Source organism: Temnothorax americanus, unplaced genomic scaffold (assembly GCF_048541705.1).
Source record: "Temnothorax americanus isolate GAGA-0224 unplaced genomic scaffold, ASM4854170v1 Scaffold51, whole genome shotgun sequence".
Taxonomy (NCBI): Eukaryota; Metazoa; Arthropoda; class Insecta; order Hymenoptera; family Formicidae; genus Temnothorax; species Temnothorax americanus.
The window spans coordinates 452,287-468,954 of record NW_027509668.1 but is presented as its reverse complement, the minus strand read 5'-3'; the positions used below and the strand labels follow the sequence as shown (position 1 = coordinate 468,954).

At 43.8% G+C, this 16,668-nt stretch overlaps 2 protein-coding genes across 9 annotated transcripts in view; both read right to left on the bottom strand.

Annotated features, from left to right (window-relative positions):
* Positions 1-242: 242 nt before the first annotated feature.
* LOC143904411 (uncharacterized) lies at positions 243-5,759 on the bottom strand. 5 transcript variants are annotated; one of them, XM_077419079.1, is made up of 6 exons: positions 4,999-5,759; positions 4,771-4,917; positions 4,249-4,344; positions 4,114-4,178; positions 2,515-3,565; positions 2,241-2,377 (listed from the first exon to the last, which is right to left on the bottom strand). In XM_077419079.1, the coding sequence occupies exons 1-5, from the start codon at positions 5,314-5,316 to the stop codon at positions 2,536-2,538; spliced, it is 1,656 nt and encodes a 551-aa protein (XP_077275205.1). In that variant the 5' UTR covers positions 5,317-5,759; the 3' UTR covers positions 2,241-2,377; positions 2,515-2,535. The 5 variants fall into 5 exon arrangements, with proteins under 5 accessions (XP_077275208.1, XP_077275203.1, XP_077275207.1 ...); XM_077419082.1 differs by lacking the exons at positions 2,241-2,377; positions 2,515-3,565 and adding an exon at positions 243-1,065; XM_077419077.1 differs by lacking the exon at positions 2,515-3,565 and having other exon boundaries at positions 931-2,377.
* Positions 5,760-9,345: 3,586 nt separating this feature from the next.
* The window catches only part of Pxb (putative Hedgehog signaling attenuator pxb), a 442,218-nt gene continuing 434,895 nt past the window's right edge, over positions 9,346-16,668 (bottom strand). For all 4 annotated transcript variants that reach the window (XM_077419091.1, XM_077419087.1, XM_077419089.1 and 1 more), the window contains exon 7: positions 9,346-16,615. In XM_077419091.1, the coding sequence (XP_077275217.1) occupies positions 15,984-16,615 (632 nt within the window). In that variant the 3' untranslated portion in view covers positions 9,346-15,983. The remainder of the gene's footprint in view (positions 16,616-16,668) is intronic.

The following is a 16,668-nucleotide window of genomic DNA, read 5'->3' as shown; positions in this document are numbered from 1 at the left end:
TTGTATGATTTGCAAAAATTGATTCTATCATGGACTTCTTCTTTCTGATTTTGTCTTCATCACTTTTGCCATCTTCTGTATTTATGATTTAATTCGATCGAATATTTGCAATTCTCGCGGATCGCATAGATTTGTTCAAACATACTAGTCGAATTTAGTGGCACCGAGTTTAACGATCGACAAACCTTTCATGACTACATTCGTCTGAACATCCAGAGACAAACAAATTCGATGTTTCATCTTTACGTGCATACAGCAGTGTGTAAACTGCCACGGTGTCTCTTCAGATATCGCTCCTGAGCGAATCTGGCGCCGCAAATCGCGCAAATGTGCAAGCGCTGATTGGTATGAGTGCGCCGATGACGGGTGACGCAACCTTTGCTGCGGAAACGCTCGTCGCAAATATCGCAGGCGTACGGCTTTCGATCGGAGTGCCAGGATGCGTGTTTATCCAATTCCTGCTTCCTCCTGAAACCGCGGTCGCATAGAACACAACGATGCGGCAGGACCTGGGAATGGTAGAGTCGGTGCACGTGCAGGGACGCCTTCTGCTTGAAGGACTTGCCGCAGGTCTCGCACACGTGGAGTCTCTCGCCGGAGTGAGTGCGTCTGTGCTCGTCCCTCGACGCTCTCGAGGCGAGATGACGCCCGCAAACGTCGCAGGCGAAATTTTTAACACCGTCGTGGACGTACCGCACATGCCTGTTCAAACCGGACGTCGATCGGAAGCTCTTGTCGCAAATGGAACAGATGTAGGGTCGTACGCCAGCATGAATGTTGCGATGAATTAGCAGATTGTACGAGGTGGAAAGGACCTTCCCGCACTCCTCACATTTGTAAGGGGTGCATTTCTTCTCAGAGTTGGGATGAGAATCTGCCGAATGGTCTCTTTCTAACTTCTCTTCAAAATCGTCAAGATGCGTCGATGCAAGACATTTCTCGCTGGATACCGTTGATCGAGCTTTCTCGACATTAATGTGTCCTTCCATATCGGACTGCTCATTCCTTGGCGAGCTGACTCGTGCGCGTCTCTCCGATTCGTCTTTCGACACTCGACGCGTCCATCTGAAAAGAGAGTCAGCCCGTTACTTGGGGGACGGCCGAATTGCGTGGCGGCTCGTGGTTGAGTTTCTTATGATTAACTAAGTAGCGCTTCTGGCGGAACGAGAGGCTGCAGTCGGTGCAGCGCCAGGGTTTCTCGTCGGAATGGATCAGTCGGTGTCGCTTCAGCTCGTATTTGATACGAAAGCGACGGCCGCACACGTCGCACGCGTGCGGCTTCTCGCCGGTGTGCTTGGTGATGTGCAACATCAGCGGCGGCCGCGTGCGGAAGGTCTGGCCGCAGTAGCTGCACTTGAACGGGAATACGTCCGTGTGCGTGCGATTGTGCACGAAGAGGGAGGCCTTTTGCTTGAACGTTTTTCCGCAGACGTTGCAGACGTACGGCCGCTCGCCCGTGTGGATGCGCCTGTGGTCCTCGACGTTGCGCCGCGTCGAGAACATACGGCCGCACAGATCGCATGGCACGTTCTTGATGCCGGCGTGGGTCTCCTTCAGGTGCCGTGCCAAACCTTGATTCACGCGGAATCGCTTGCCACAGAGGTGACAGGTAAACAACCGTTCGCCCGTGTGGATGCGCAGGTGCCAATAGAAGGTGTACGGCGAATTTAAGTTCTTGCCGCACTCGTTGCAATGGTAGTACACTTTACCGTCATGTTCCATTCGGGCACGCATCACTGTCTCCGTGGCTATGAAGGACTTCCGATTCCTCTTCGCGACCTCGGGATGTGCCTCCACCAGATGGGCTTTTAACAGTTTCCTCTTCTCCGCGATGTGCTCACAACAGCCGCATGGATAAATTCTGGATCGTTTTCCCAATAATTTTACCGATGAAAGGTAAGGTTCTTCGTTGTCGCTTGCGCTCTTAATATTTTCCATCAACCGGTTCTTTTCTTTTCTCATACTGTCATCTATCTTCTTTTTCATTTCTGTTACCTTAGTGCGTGTCCTTGACAAATCTTCTTCGTTGACCGAATCGTGATGTTTACAGCCTGTCATATGGCGTATTAGATGGTGCTTTCTTTTGAAAACACGTTGGCAGTTATCGCAAGTATAGTTCTTTACAGAGTTACTCGTTGACTGTATAACTGTAAATTTATTTTTTTCTTGATATCTTGAGACGTTCGAGTCTAGTTTTTCGTCGCATTTTACTGCGTTGCAGTTATCCGACGAATCACGTGTCTCTCTTTCTAAAATTTCTTTAACGTCTTCTGCAATCAGCGTCGTGCTTCTCGTTGGAATGCTTTCGTACTTTATCGTGGCGTTATTCGTCCACAGTGCGTATGTCGCGAAAGATCTCTCCTCTGTCAGCTCGCACCTGGAAAAACAACAAAGGCGGCAGGTTTGAGACGGTTTCGTCGATGGTAGGTCGATGACGAAGGACCGTATCTATACAGAGAAGGAGAGAGACAGAGAAGGGGAGGACGATGTTGCGCGTTCGGAGTAAATTTCTACCGTTAATAATGCCCCTTATCGTTAGGACGCTCGCAGAGATTCCTTGTGCCGGCTCTTGAGATGATTGTTCAGGTAGCGCTTCTGCCGGAAAGCGAGACCGCACTTGACGCAGATGAACGGCTTGTTCTCAGAATGGATGAGCTTGTGCCGCGCCAGTTCAGACTTGACCCGAAACTTCCTCTCGCACACGTCGCACCCGTGATTCTTCTCGCCGGTGTGCGTGGTCACGTGTGCCAGCACCTCCTGTCGCCGGCGAAACCGCTTGGTGCAGTACGAGCACGCGTGCGGAAACACGTCGGTGTGCAGCTTGCTGTGGATATACAGGGACGCTTTGGACTTGAAGGTCTTCCCGCACGAGTCGCAGACGTACGGCCGTTCGCCGGTGTGGGTGCGCCGGTGATCCTCCCGCGTCGCCTTGGACGCGAACGATCTGTTGCACAGGTCGCACGTGAAGTTCTTCAGCTTCGCGTGCACGTCCTTGAGATGCCTGGTCAGCCCGCCGGAGTCGCGAAACTGTTTGCCGCACACGTGGCAGGTAAACGGCCGCTCGTCCTTGTGGATCCTCATGTGTCGCAAATACGAGTCCTTTAACTTGAAACATCTACCGCACTCGGCGCATCGGAACGTCTCCTCTTTGTGCGGCGCGTTTCCAAGAATCTCGCACAGTTCTTTACTGTCCTTTTTATCGTCAAGTACCAAATGTGTCGAATTGTCATTCAAGATCTGATTTCTCTCGCTTTTCTTCTCCTCGCGTGCGACAGTGATCGTCCGAAGCTCGTCGCAGTCGGAATTTTTTACAGAGCGCTGCGTCGCGACATACTCTTCCTTCGGTTCGACGGACTGATCGTTACTCTCCAGCTGCTCAGACACGGTAGACGGTTGATCGTGCATCGTGTCCATGACGGCGGTCCAGACCGAGTCGGAGTCCTCGGCCGTCGCGCTCGGCTTTGTCGGGTTGCGCATTCTCGACTGGCATCGTTTCCTGTATGGCTTCCAAAATGCTTTCGGCGTGTCCGGGGACACTCTAAACGGTGTCCGGACGCCGCACGACCTGCAAAATAGCCGAAACTTGACTCCAGGTTTCGTGATTGCGCGGCACGACGCAGCGGACGATTGCGATTTCGAGTTTCGGTTATCACAGCCGCTCAGTTTTCTAGGTAATCGTTAAAGTCAACCATCCCGGGGCTGTTCCGGCGCATTGCCTTTCTCTTTCTATGCTTTGCTCGAAATCTTTCGTTAAGCTGTCGCAAAAATTTTCTTGGCGTACCCAACGTCAGTAAATCGTTCTTTTTTTTTTTAATGGCTTAGCGAGATTTTCACATTTCGTTACGACGCGTGTCACGGTTGCTCGTGTGTATTCAATGTCGAACAGTTTCCATCTTTTCGTGAGATACACGGGAAATGTTTAACAAGTTCTATATATGATGGCACTTATTCTATTTTCATTATATTCTAATATTCTATTATCTACATGCTAAAAATACGGCGATCATGAGCAGACGGATCATATAAACGGAGAACAGGTGGCAAGAGAGACAGAGACAGAGAACTTTGTGCTTTTTGTATAATTAACAAATTATGAAAATACGAAATCATTACCTGTTGGATTTATTAATTTTTTCTGAATCACACGCTTCGTTTTTGTCATCGTCCTGTTGATTTGGCTGCAATAAGGAGTTTCAATTAAATTTCTTAATGTAAAAGGATTATTTCTTATAGTTTTATCGTACTTACCAGTGGGTTTGTAATATTAGATTCAATGGTCGTGCTGGCTGTCGTAAGCATCGGCGTAGTAACTTCTAAATTATCCAAAGAAGTAGGGTTGTAATACTGCAAAACATTTGTAAAGAATATATAATTAGAATATTGTATATTTACAGAGAGAGGAACATGAATAAGGAGACAAAGGATTGTAAAAAGAAACGCGAGTATGAGAGAGGATGCAAGGAGAATGGAATAAGACAACGCGCGTCCAGAGAAACACATTTTCTAGGATATAAAATTAGTCGGGATTAATGGATTAAAGAAGCTTTATGAATAACGATGCGATAACAAAGAGAGGGACTTGAGAGTTAAATACTTAAACTCTGAAAAGGTAAATATGGCAATATAAATCCTCTTTATCTTAGACATGTTATCATGTTTTATTTGAGATCTATTTGAGATCAGAATGCAATAGGAACATAGCTGACTCGCTAATTAGCTTCGTAATATTAAACAGAGATTCCTTAACCTCACCATCATGCATTTGTTTACCTGCTGCTTATTTCGCAGTTGCGTATCCTGCATTTCCAGCAGCTTTATCTCCGCGCTTAGACATCTTTCGTGCAACTCGTGCCAGGCTATCAGGATGTTGGCGCAATTCTCGCACAGTTGCAACGGCAGAGTGTCGCTTTCGGATACCTGTGAAAAGCAATCAGAAGATGAGCAACGCGTCGTTCACCGAGGTACTTGAACTGAAATTTCGGCGTTTACTGTACACACGTGTATCGGCAAGTACTTGATTATTTTGCTGGACAAGTCATGCTCCGCTCCGTCGCCCTCGAAGATGGGTATCACGTGATTGCTCGCGTTAGCGCATATTCTGCAGAGGTGCATCCACGCTAACGTTACCTCTGTTGCAGATACCGTTCCCTCGGGATACTGCACTGACTGGTCCTGCGACATCAAGAAGAAATCCTCGTCGGTTCCCTCCGACTCGTTGCGCTCTCCACGCGTCACTATACTCTTGACGGTCTCGATCAGCATAATGTCCTCGCCGGGTGACTCCATTTCTGGCGGCATCGAATCGCTAGTCTCCATGCCGACGAAGACGACCACGTGTCCAGCACGCTATCAACGAATTCACTCGCTGCGCACGTTGCACGCAAGACACCTTTGATTATAAGACGTTAGACGCTGGAGGACGACGTTGGAGCAAGCTTCCGCTTGCTCCTGTCTTTAACCAGCGTTCGCATGCGCTCGATGGTTGACTGAAGAATGGTCGAGGTCGAAGCTTTAAAATGGCATGGAACGCCGGATGCGTACGCATCCGAAGCGACAAGCGACATTGCTGGATCTCCCACGATGGAACGTGATCATATGGAAGTCGTCCAGATTGGTTGGATTTGGGAACGCGCGCAGGTTTAAACTTTCCTGAAAGGGTTGGATGCCTTTACTTGAAGGTGTACCTTCTTTGTGTGTGTGCGCAAGATGATTGGATGAACTCTATTTGATTAGAATGCTTTAGGATGATTAAGATTATAAAATTATGTGAAATAATCTAAAGTAACGTAAGACTCCAAAAAGGCATTTTTTAAAAAATAATTTATTTTTCTTTTTAACTTAATTGCTCAACTATATAATATATAATCTCATAGGAATTATCTGTCGTGATAACTCGTGATAATATTACAGGTTTTGCTTATGTTATGTGACATACAGTGAATTAATGCATGACGTTCGATGCGATTTTACAGAGATCAAATTTTATTGTAATACTTAAATAAATATATGTCTTCCGCTTAAGTAATTAATTACTGAATATAGTTCAACCGTTTTATACTAGCAAAATACGCAAAAATTGACGAGTCATGCGCAATAAAATAATCCTTGCGGGCGCGCGGGGTGCGGAATGCATTAATTATTGCATAATGTTATTCATAGGCTCATTAAAAGAAAGTTCCTCTAGGCTTAAAAAATTGTATACATTTTTAAAACTATTCTTTCTGTTTCGTTACGGACTTTCAATTAAAAAAAAAAAAAGAAATTATTATTCGCCTATATAGGCTTCTTTTTCTCGATGCATTGCTTGAAGAATTTTACTTGAATACTCTATATCTATATCTATTATAAAAAAAACAGGTGATTTTGTAATCCGGTTAATGTTTGCACTCGTTTGTTAAATTTGAGACGCGAGCATTACAATTCGGAGCAACGTTAATTTGTGAAATATGAAACCGAAGTTCTTGCGCTCTTTCATCCCTTCTCCATTTATTGGATTTGTATTCATCATTATCGTTCGGAAAAGGCTCGTGCCAAGCTCATTATGTAAATGTGAATTCAGGCTGGCACAGGCTTGTGTGAATGTTATCGAAATATTATTATTTCCATTTCGCACCCTTCGGAAACTCGATAATGCTTTCCCCCCCTCTCTCACTGTCTCTCGCAATTGATTTGTCTGTCAATGAATGACCGCGGCCGGCGGTGATCACTGTTCTTGTGGGCGTAATGAGAGGATCAAAACAATGTTCTCCTCGTCACCGCGTTTAATTATTAACGTACGATGTATCGTGGGACAAAGGGGTAAAAGAGAAGGGGAGAAAAACACGATATCACAGCCGGCGCGATACGTTTTATTGACCGATCAAACAACCGGATTTCATATTTGCACGCGTTCGCGAATAACGCGCGCGCGTGCGATTCGATGTAATGACCGCGATTTAAGAGCACCCGCAGCCATGTAATTAAATCGGATATATACCGGATTCGGTATACATATATACCGGTACGAGTTCGCAGAAACATGGGGCGTTGGTGCATGCAAATTCGATAAATATCGGAAATTCACGTACAAATGGTAAATGGTCGTACATGCGTTTGACGAGAGCAACAATTTTGTAATTGTAACCTACGTACGGGCTACGATCGAGTATCGGGGATTCGCGCTTATTGTTTTTCATCGGACTGAATGTATTTGGATGCGTACATCCGATATCTCTATCAAACTTGCCCTCTTAATCGAGCGGAATCATATATAATCATATATATTATTACTTTAAACTTTGAGCTAAAACTAGTTCACGTGACGAGAGGCACGAAATATGTGACGATAGCTTAATATATTCATCGAAATTAATTTGGGCTGCAAGAAATCATTATTTTTTTTGCCGAAATATTTCATTCGAGTCGTGCTTGGACTTTTTTATCGATTTAATTGCGTTCGTCCGCCATTTTCGATTGAAGGCACGGAGATAATACGCGAGTCAAGCAGCGGAAAGTCAGTCGCGATACGCGCATCGATTGTTTGCCAATAATGCTTGCTTTTTACGAGTTTAAAATATTCGAACTGTATTACGAGTGCAATTTCATGTGATCAATAATCTCATTCAGACATTATTTTCGGGCATTATTTTCCGTTAGACATTAATCAGTCATTAATTTGACTTCATAATCGTATTTTCGGCATCAAAGTTGTCGGCGATGGTCGGCCAGCGGCGTTCCTATTTCGTTCTTCTAGCTCGCGAGTTGGAATAATAAATTGGAAATCGCGGAAATATTCGTTGGTATGAATTCATCGCAAGGGTATGCGCAGTTAATATGATCGGGTGAGAATAATATATAGATTCGTCGCAATAAGATCGAATGGTAAATTGTTTATTAGTACGAACGCTTTTTTAGAATGTTTTGGTTATAAAGTAGAATCGAGCAATCGGTCACGAGTGGCGACCATATTTTTCGGTATCTCATTTTGCGGATATATATTCCCGGTTCTGTTTCATGTATTTGCTCATTAAGATAATAGCCGCCCTAACAAGCATAAGCGTATGTATGTACATTAATTGCTTTCCGGTCGAAGCGCACGGAAGGTGCACGAAAGTGCAGCTAGGGGCAGTCGGGTCGCGGCTGCCGCGAGTGCCGCGCGAACTGGCGTGAAGTTCGACGCGCAATTTATGAATGCCCCTCGCCATCTTGGCTTCATACGTTGCGCTGAAAGTCGCGTCGCCGAACGTCGCTCGTCGTCTCGCGTCATCCTTTTCCGCGTTATATTCCTTTATCGCGTCGCGTCGTAACTAAGTGTGCGCGTACCGTCGCGTGCGATTAATGTCGGGAGTGCCGTGTGTAAAATGCCGCGCGACCGTCGTTTCACAATTTTCAGTAATTAGCGCGATCGTGATTAACCGAGTTTTGCGCGGGCGCACGTATGCGTGTGAGTGCCGCAGCACAGCGGTAATGTCTGTCGTCTATAATGGCAGCGGGAGTAAGCAGTAAGTTATTGACTAATAGAATTTTTTTTAAATTAGCGGATTTTGAAAAAACCTCGATTTTAATTTATTTGATTTGAAGATCCCTGCGATACTGAGATTCACGTGAAGAATCCACCGTGGAGGAACGAGAAGGGACGAGGACGTTTGGAAGGCTCGGAAGGCTCGGTCGACGCGAAATAACCGCGAGGTAAGCAATTTATAACTTATTTAAAAAAAGATGTAGGTATTTAAAAAAAGATGTATTAAAAAAAAAAAAACAATCTTTATTTTACAGACGCAACGTTCTTGCGTTCGCCGCGGTGCAGGTATTGGTGAGTCAAGCGTTGTTTAATTTATTAACTTTTATTTTTTATTAACTTACCTGTGTTATTATTCCGTTCGACGATCTATGAGCGGGCTTTTATCACCATGATAATGAGAAATATACACATATAGATCGTTGTAATAAGCTTGCACATAAGATATTATCAAGATGATCTACGAAATGTCCTTACAACATGCAATATAATTATATTTCTAATTATAGTTATAATTTATAAATTATTTTCCTCGAAAGATTTTTGTAAAACACGGAATAATACATAGATATTAGACAGTTTTAATAACATTAAGATGAAAATAAAATATTCAACACTGATCTATTTTTCGAAACTGTCTCAAAGCATCGACAATGAATATGTAATGATGAATAATGAATCGCGAATAGTATTTCTTAATCAATATATAAGCTTTTGTATAAGCAAAGCAGATACTTTTGGGGAGTTAGAATAAATTGGAAATTGATGATATATTCACTATAGGATATGAACTTGTCGCAAGGGTGCAGTTTTTTATGATCGGGTGAAAATAATGATAGACGTCGCAATGAAATCGAATAGTAAATCGTTTATTAGTACGAAGGTGTGTGATAGTGTCTCGAGATTGCCGCCTCGGCCGACATTTCCTGATTAAAAATGCCAGGCCGTGACGGTTTGATACCGTGACGTGAACGAGTGTGACAGAGCTTTCTTCTTCCTTAGCTCTGACGTAAGAGATAGGTGTTAGAGCTAGTTACCCTGTTCTGCGAGCTAGTGTTCCGCCTTTTCGTCGCCGCCGCCGAGTTCGAGGGCCGATTTTTCGCGAGGGTTTTCCTTGAGGATCTCCCTCGTCAAGTATCGACCCCTCGATTCATCCGGGACGGTAGAACTTGGGACGCTCAGCGCTATTGATACCGAATACCCGCGTACCGATTGGATTACCGTAGTTCGATCGAACTTCACCGACAGGGCCTCGCGCTGACCATGTCGCTCGCGTTAACCCTCGACTAGTAATTCGAGCTGAATTGTTGGCGAAGTTAAATCGGACCAGGCGAAGATTTAATCCACGTCGAAACGAGATGTGATAATAGGAACGTGCGCGCTCACTTTTAGCGCTCTCAATGCGGTCACTTTTAGCCGCGACTTCCGTGTCGAGCAGATAAATTTCAGATCGGATTATCCCGGAATTGCTTACGCGTTAAATAAGTCGTAACTGAATTTTCGAATTTATTCCTTTAACATAAAGATCGCGTTCGGTGTATCGCTGGAAGATGAGAATTAGACGATCAAGCTTGGTATGCTGTTACGCGCTATTTAAATGGAAATCTAATGAGACCAGAGGCAAAGGACTCTGTATATATATATTTAACACAAAATACAATTGTATAATTTTTATTTTCCTAAATTGGAGAGTGTCTCGACACGAAAGAGATCTTGAAATCAAATCCGGAAGGATCGCATGTTAACGCTAAACGCGCTAGAACGTTGATTGTCGTCTCTTCTGAGCGTCCCCGGTATGACGAAAGGGCGGAACGCCCGTGCGAGCTAACTTTCAAAGAGATGCTACTTGTTACCTCCTCTCGAGGTATTCTAGTGCCTATGTTATTGTGTCCTCTGTTCTGTCTACAGCGCTAAAACCGCCGCTAAAAAACGACGTTACCAAAACTGGGGGGTAGGGGGGCTGCTGAGGACGAGTGACGGGGGAACATGATCCCCCGTCCCCTCATAAAACGCAACAATAAATAATAATAATCTCGCGACTCGTACGCGCGTTCGAAAGGTAAGGAAACGTTCTCTATTTCTAACTTTTGTACGTGCATTCTCTTCTTTATTTCTCTCTTTTCTCTCGTCTCTTTTTTTCCTTTAATCCTCTCCCTTCTTTCTCTTTCTCTCTCTCTCTTTCTCACTCGCATTTTGGAGCTAAAGAGCTCGCTATCCTCGCGCACATGGTACGAAATAACAATAAAGTATCGTGATGGCGAACGAAAGACGACGATTTTACAAATAAAATACTTCGACGCATACGCTAAACGACTCATGCTTGATTTTGCAATTTGTGTAAAAATTTAAAGGAAACATTACGAGATATTGATCATTCAATATTGAAGTACACGTTACCGATTTGCATACTTGTTAATTTAAATTTTGTATGAATAATTAAAAGAATTTATTTTTCAATTAATCTTAAACGAATTTTACGCCTCGGAGAGTTTAATTCCAGATAATCGATGTCGGACATTTTGCAAGTGCACGAATCGAATGTTAGATCAGAAATAGTTGACGAACGCGTCAACTTCTCGCATCCCTGTTATCCTATTATCAACGTATATGCGTACGTTCGAATCACGCATGATTCGTTTTGCACTTCGCTCATTCGCCCGCTACACTCGATATGCAACGATTAATCGTGTTGATCCTCGTGTTAACGAAGATCCCGCGCTTGGGGCTTCCGAGTTTCCCCCAATTAAAAATAAGAACAAGAATAACTTAGATTTCCGTTGTACGTATCATACAAGCTATGCACAAAAGAAAAAAGATAAAACAACATCGCGAAACATTCAATTAACATGGACGCAATAAGATACAAAAGCGTGTAACTCGATCCGCCTCTTGTTTTCCCTCGCATTTCTTCCGATCCCTCTTGATCTTCGAATCGCCTGATACTTTCGTGTCATGCGAGCACTTTGATTGTATGCAGTGTTTTTTTTTTTTTGATCATGCGTGTCTCGTCATAATAAGTACACACTGTACACCTTCATTCTTCCACCTTCGCTCTCGCGCTCCAGCCAATCATGCTCTCGCAATTAATATTATTTTATTCGAGTATACACTTCCTGAGGAACGATGAGAGCTGCCTTAGTCTAATTTAAGAAATCGTGCTAATTAGCTAATCAGAAATTTCGCTTCTGGTTCAGAGAGCTTTTCTTCGCGTTCGAAAGGTCCCGAATGAGCTCAGCAATGCAATTTGCAAAGTTGCTTCGGTACGATTCATTAACTCATTAATTAATTAATACTGGTGAGCTGCTCGTAGTTCGTTGTGAGAAAGTCGAAGATCGGCGAAAGAAATAACTTTTCGTCGCTTCAAATTAAATCAGTACATAATTATTTGATTATTACGCACTTTCTCAACTAATTTAACTTGTTTGTCAAAATCTTTTGCAATTTGTTAAGACGGAAGAATGCAAGAAAATAATGTGCGATAATGAACTACTTTAATTATTCTTAGGCTGACGAAGGTGCGAAAATACGCTGCGCACAATTCATTCAAGATATAATAATAATAATAATAAAAGGACTGAAGGACATTTCAAGTTATAATTGTACATTATTGCTGGTGCTACATTGTATCATCTAGGATAATTTAAGATCGACAATCGAGAGCACAACTTTCGGGAGCGTCAGATTGGCGTAACATTAACGGCAGCGTTGCGCGATCAACAAATTCCTATCCGAATATAATGAAAACTCGCGTGTATCGATTTTTCTGTATAAAAACGCAGATAGCTGTTGTGCCGCGTGACTTTCGACTTGTGTGAGTTATTAAATGGCATACCGTTTCAACGGTGCATCACAAGGATTTTAAACGTGGAAACATTTTAACGTGGAAAATTCAAAATTGCCAATAACGTCCTCACTTTATATAAAATTTTTGAACAGCCAGGCTCTAAATATTCATTCTCCTAAATTAATGGCAATGAAAGTATTGGAGATTTCAAGCGTAAATGTGTGTTTTAACGAGTCGAGTGACCTGGTGCAATAATAATTGCAACAATAATCAACATCTTCGTCACTGGTTGTTGTATTTTCAAATAATTTAACGATTTAATGATAAAGAAATAAAGTGAGAACCACGTTTGATAAACGAGGGCTACGTTTACATTTTTAATGATATTATCGTCATTTTGAGCTCAAAGACAGCTTTAATGTTCGCGGCAACCCTGAACCGGCCTCGTTGTCGTCGATCGCGCAAACCACCGTATAATCTCGCCGACTCGTACATATAAAATTATATTTACAACAGAGCGATTATTTCTTTGTGTGTTGAGGTATTCGCGCCTATAGGCGCGTCTAAAAAGAGAGCGTGCACTATTTTGAGGAGCGAGAGTGAGGTTTGCGACGTCCGAGAAGGCTTAGGAGCCTACTTTCGGTATCTACTTCTTGCAACCCATCCCTCTTGCTCCGAAAAGGAAAGATACAATGAATTTTCCTCCTTTTCCGATCTTCGTCGCCATGGTCGCGACGACGCGCGCGCCTGCCATACAAATAATTTAAAAATTATATTTGTATTTATAATCTCTTCTTTCGCGCCTCTCCCTCTATACATATAGCTTCTTTCAATCTTTTTTTCTCGTTCTTATACGCGCACGGGAAAAGATTTCGGTAACGATATCGTTATGGTACAGCTATGCTACACACGGGGGGACCACCTCTCCTCCCGGTTCTCTATATACACTGCTCACCGATTACCGTTTACTTTCTTACATGCGGTATGTATATAAGAGATAGCGCTATTCATACGGGTACTAACGTGCGTCTGTACATCCTAACACGAACATTTTCCCTCTTACTCTCTCGCGTCTCGTTCTCGCTTTGGTCTATCTCGCGGTGTACCAAAAGCTTGAACTATTTTGCACCTCCGGTGGTGTCACTTCGTTCCGACGTAAAAAGAGCATGTCGATATTTCTACATCACAATATTTGTCCATTTGTCTAGTGTGTACGTGACTAGCTTCATTTACTGTGATTCTTTAAAGGCGTTTCATTCTTTGGACAAAGTTACAATGCCAATCCGAAATTATTTTGCATTTATCGATTACGGGACGAAGTAACATCCTGAGGAACAAATCAATGTCGGTTTACCGTGATCCGCGAACCCGCGAATCATCCACGACTACGTGCGACTACCGATCAAGGATTGTTCATAAAGGCTTGACCCGATCGCCGATAATAATGTGTTTAATAATGGACGCGGATAATTTGGGCCATTTGCGGAGTTGTTCGGCCGAGTCTTTGTCTGGCGTTCGCCAGAATGGCAATTCAGAATGGGGCGGGGGTTGCGAGCGTGCCGCAATTGCAGCTCATGAATTTCCTAACACACGGCCTCCGTTACGTTATTAACAACATCGAGACTTCATTGGCGTGTTCACGGTGCCTCGCTTCTGGATTCTGTTTCGGGAAAACGCGATTTGTGATCGAGAAAGCATTATTGCTGGATTGGGAAAGAGGGTTTTTTTACGGTCGGAAGCTTTCGATTCCGGAATGAACGATATGAGGACCCCGCGAATCATGCTTCGTCGGAAAGCTTTTTCAGAACAAGAAAGGGTACATTTTCTCGGGAATAAAATTTCTCATGCTCCCTTCTTATCGAGCGAGCTCTATAGTTTTACGCTTCGGCGATGGGATTACAAAAATAAAAGGCTCGCGCGCGCCTAAAAATTTTTGGCCGTGAAAGCGCGAATATGTACAGTGCATTTAGTGGCAGTATAGCGATGATATTAATGATACGTGTGGTATCTACGGTCCTCGAAATTGTATTATGCACGTTGGAATCTAATTAAAACAATTCGGTTGCGATTTATTTCGTGTATATTCTCGAGTCGATTCTACTGCATAGAACTAAACAATAGCAGAAAAGAAAATTTCACGTTTAAAAAAGATTAAATCGATTTTATTTTACTTGGCCGGATAATTCTGTTTCGATAATCGAGAGGTGTTTTATTATGTTGGAATCGTGCGACATTTTTTGCAAATTTGACAGACTAGGGAATGTATTTATTGTAATCCAAAATATGACTTTAGATATATGTATATTATATTATAGCCCATCACATATAACAAGACATTATATAAATAAATTGTTTTTGTCTTCTTAAATAAGAAATCTTTTTTAAGGATGGCAGAAAACAACATAATGCTTTTATCGAGTAATTTAATTGGTTGATCAGATTCCAAAACATACATACATTGTTCTTGCCTTCCTGCTGACGGATAATTTGAGGACTCGGCGTTAGTCTACCGTGCGTGTGTTTACTACATTTCAAGACTATCATCGGCATGCATGTGTCGCTTCGCATCCCATTGCGAGACTTCCTAAAGCGTCATTGGTATGGAAAGTGATTATTATCGGACTAGATAACCGCGTAGTACTGTCTAACGTTCTCTATCGTGTAATGTGCGATCGGATCTTCTCCCTTCTCCGAGGGCGGGACAAAAATTATACGTTTCATCGTATCAAAGTTTGTACGAAATTTGCCGGTCGGCTGAACACGTCCGACCGTTTAGGATAGGACTGGCAGTGGATCGTTAATCTAGGGCGAAACACCCGTAATCGAGACCCGCTTATTTCGTAATTTGGACTGTTCATTTTAAACACACAACTTCGTTATTTAGCCTAGAAATACCACATCTTTAACATCTTAGACTTTGATTAACTAATTTTCGATGTTATTTTAAAAAGATTCAAATTTCATCTTATACTTTAGAATAAACAAATCTACAAGTTTTTGATCCGACGGGTTTTGATTTCGAATATTTCGCACGTTTGTCAGTTCACAAAACTGCTAATTGCTTGAAAGAGCGATAGGATTGATCGCTTAGGGTGATTTCGGTGCTTCTTCATAGCTCTTCGCGATTGGTAGTCGCACGATTTGCGGGCGACGACATCACGACGAGGACGAAGTTAGCTCGTTCCGCGGTTAATGCTTTCCCTCTACGTATATAAATTACAAAGGATTGAACTAAAAAGGTAAAAGTAATTGTTAACGTCCTTTGGTACCAGCCTGAGTCTCATTAAATTACAAATAAATTTGTTAGATAGTCTTGTGTGTCGATTATATGTATAAATCACTAAGAGATCACTGTGTTTTTCTCGTCAAGTCCGAATCGTCACTTGCTCGCGGGTCTCCTCGTCGCTTCGACGATCGAGTCGTTCAATACGATCGTCGCGACTTGATTCGCCGAAGCGATAAGAATACCTTTATTGACTCTTAACTGTGGACGTCGAAGTATCAAAATACAGCAGTTTAGCACAGCCGAATCGGCATCAGCCATTCTCTCCGTTAAAGAGCACGCTCGATGGTCGCCATCATTCCATCGTGACAACAACGTGACAGAAATAAGGTCTTTTGTCTTTTTGCCTTTCTCTCTTTTCTCAGAGGAGAGAGCACATCTCCAAGAGAACCCTCAGAGACGTCGCGATTGGTCCTCCATTAGGACACGATGTAGTCCGCGGAATGATGCGAGTGATGGGAGTTACGTTGCTTGTCCCTACGGTGATTTGTCCGGGAATTACTGCCGCGGGTGCCGCTGGTACCGGTGGTGCCGGACGTGTGGTGGCTGTAACCGCTGTCGCTGCCGAAACTGCTATCGGGCTGGCCCTGATACAATCGGCCGGCATTGGTTACCTGATCGCACGCCGAGTCTCGGGTCGAGTTCGTGTAATACACTGGCTGGCTGTACTTGTCGTCGCCGAACAGCCGATCGGTCGGCTGCGAGTACGTGTCCGAGTACTCGCCGCCCACCTGGGTGTAGAGCGGCGTCGTGACATCAGACTGATTCTGCAGACCGTAGTAGTCCGCACCGTATGGCTGTTGCGACGATAGATACTTGTACTTGTCGTTGCCGAACTTGCCGTTGCGCGAACGCTCCTTGCCGCTCCTGTTCTGGCTGGAGTAACGATGAAGAGGGCCCAGTACCGGCACACTCTCGTAGGGGTTCTCCTCGAGTCGCGGTGGCTGCGCGGCCGGCAAGGGCGGCACGAAGTACGGTAATCTGTGCGCCACCGACGGGACGGACTGCTGACGTTGAGTGTTGCCGGTGCCTGTTCGAGCACCGGCCACGCCTGAAACCAGAGACTTGAGTCAGTAGGAACTCTCGGAGACGCGTTTATATACG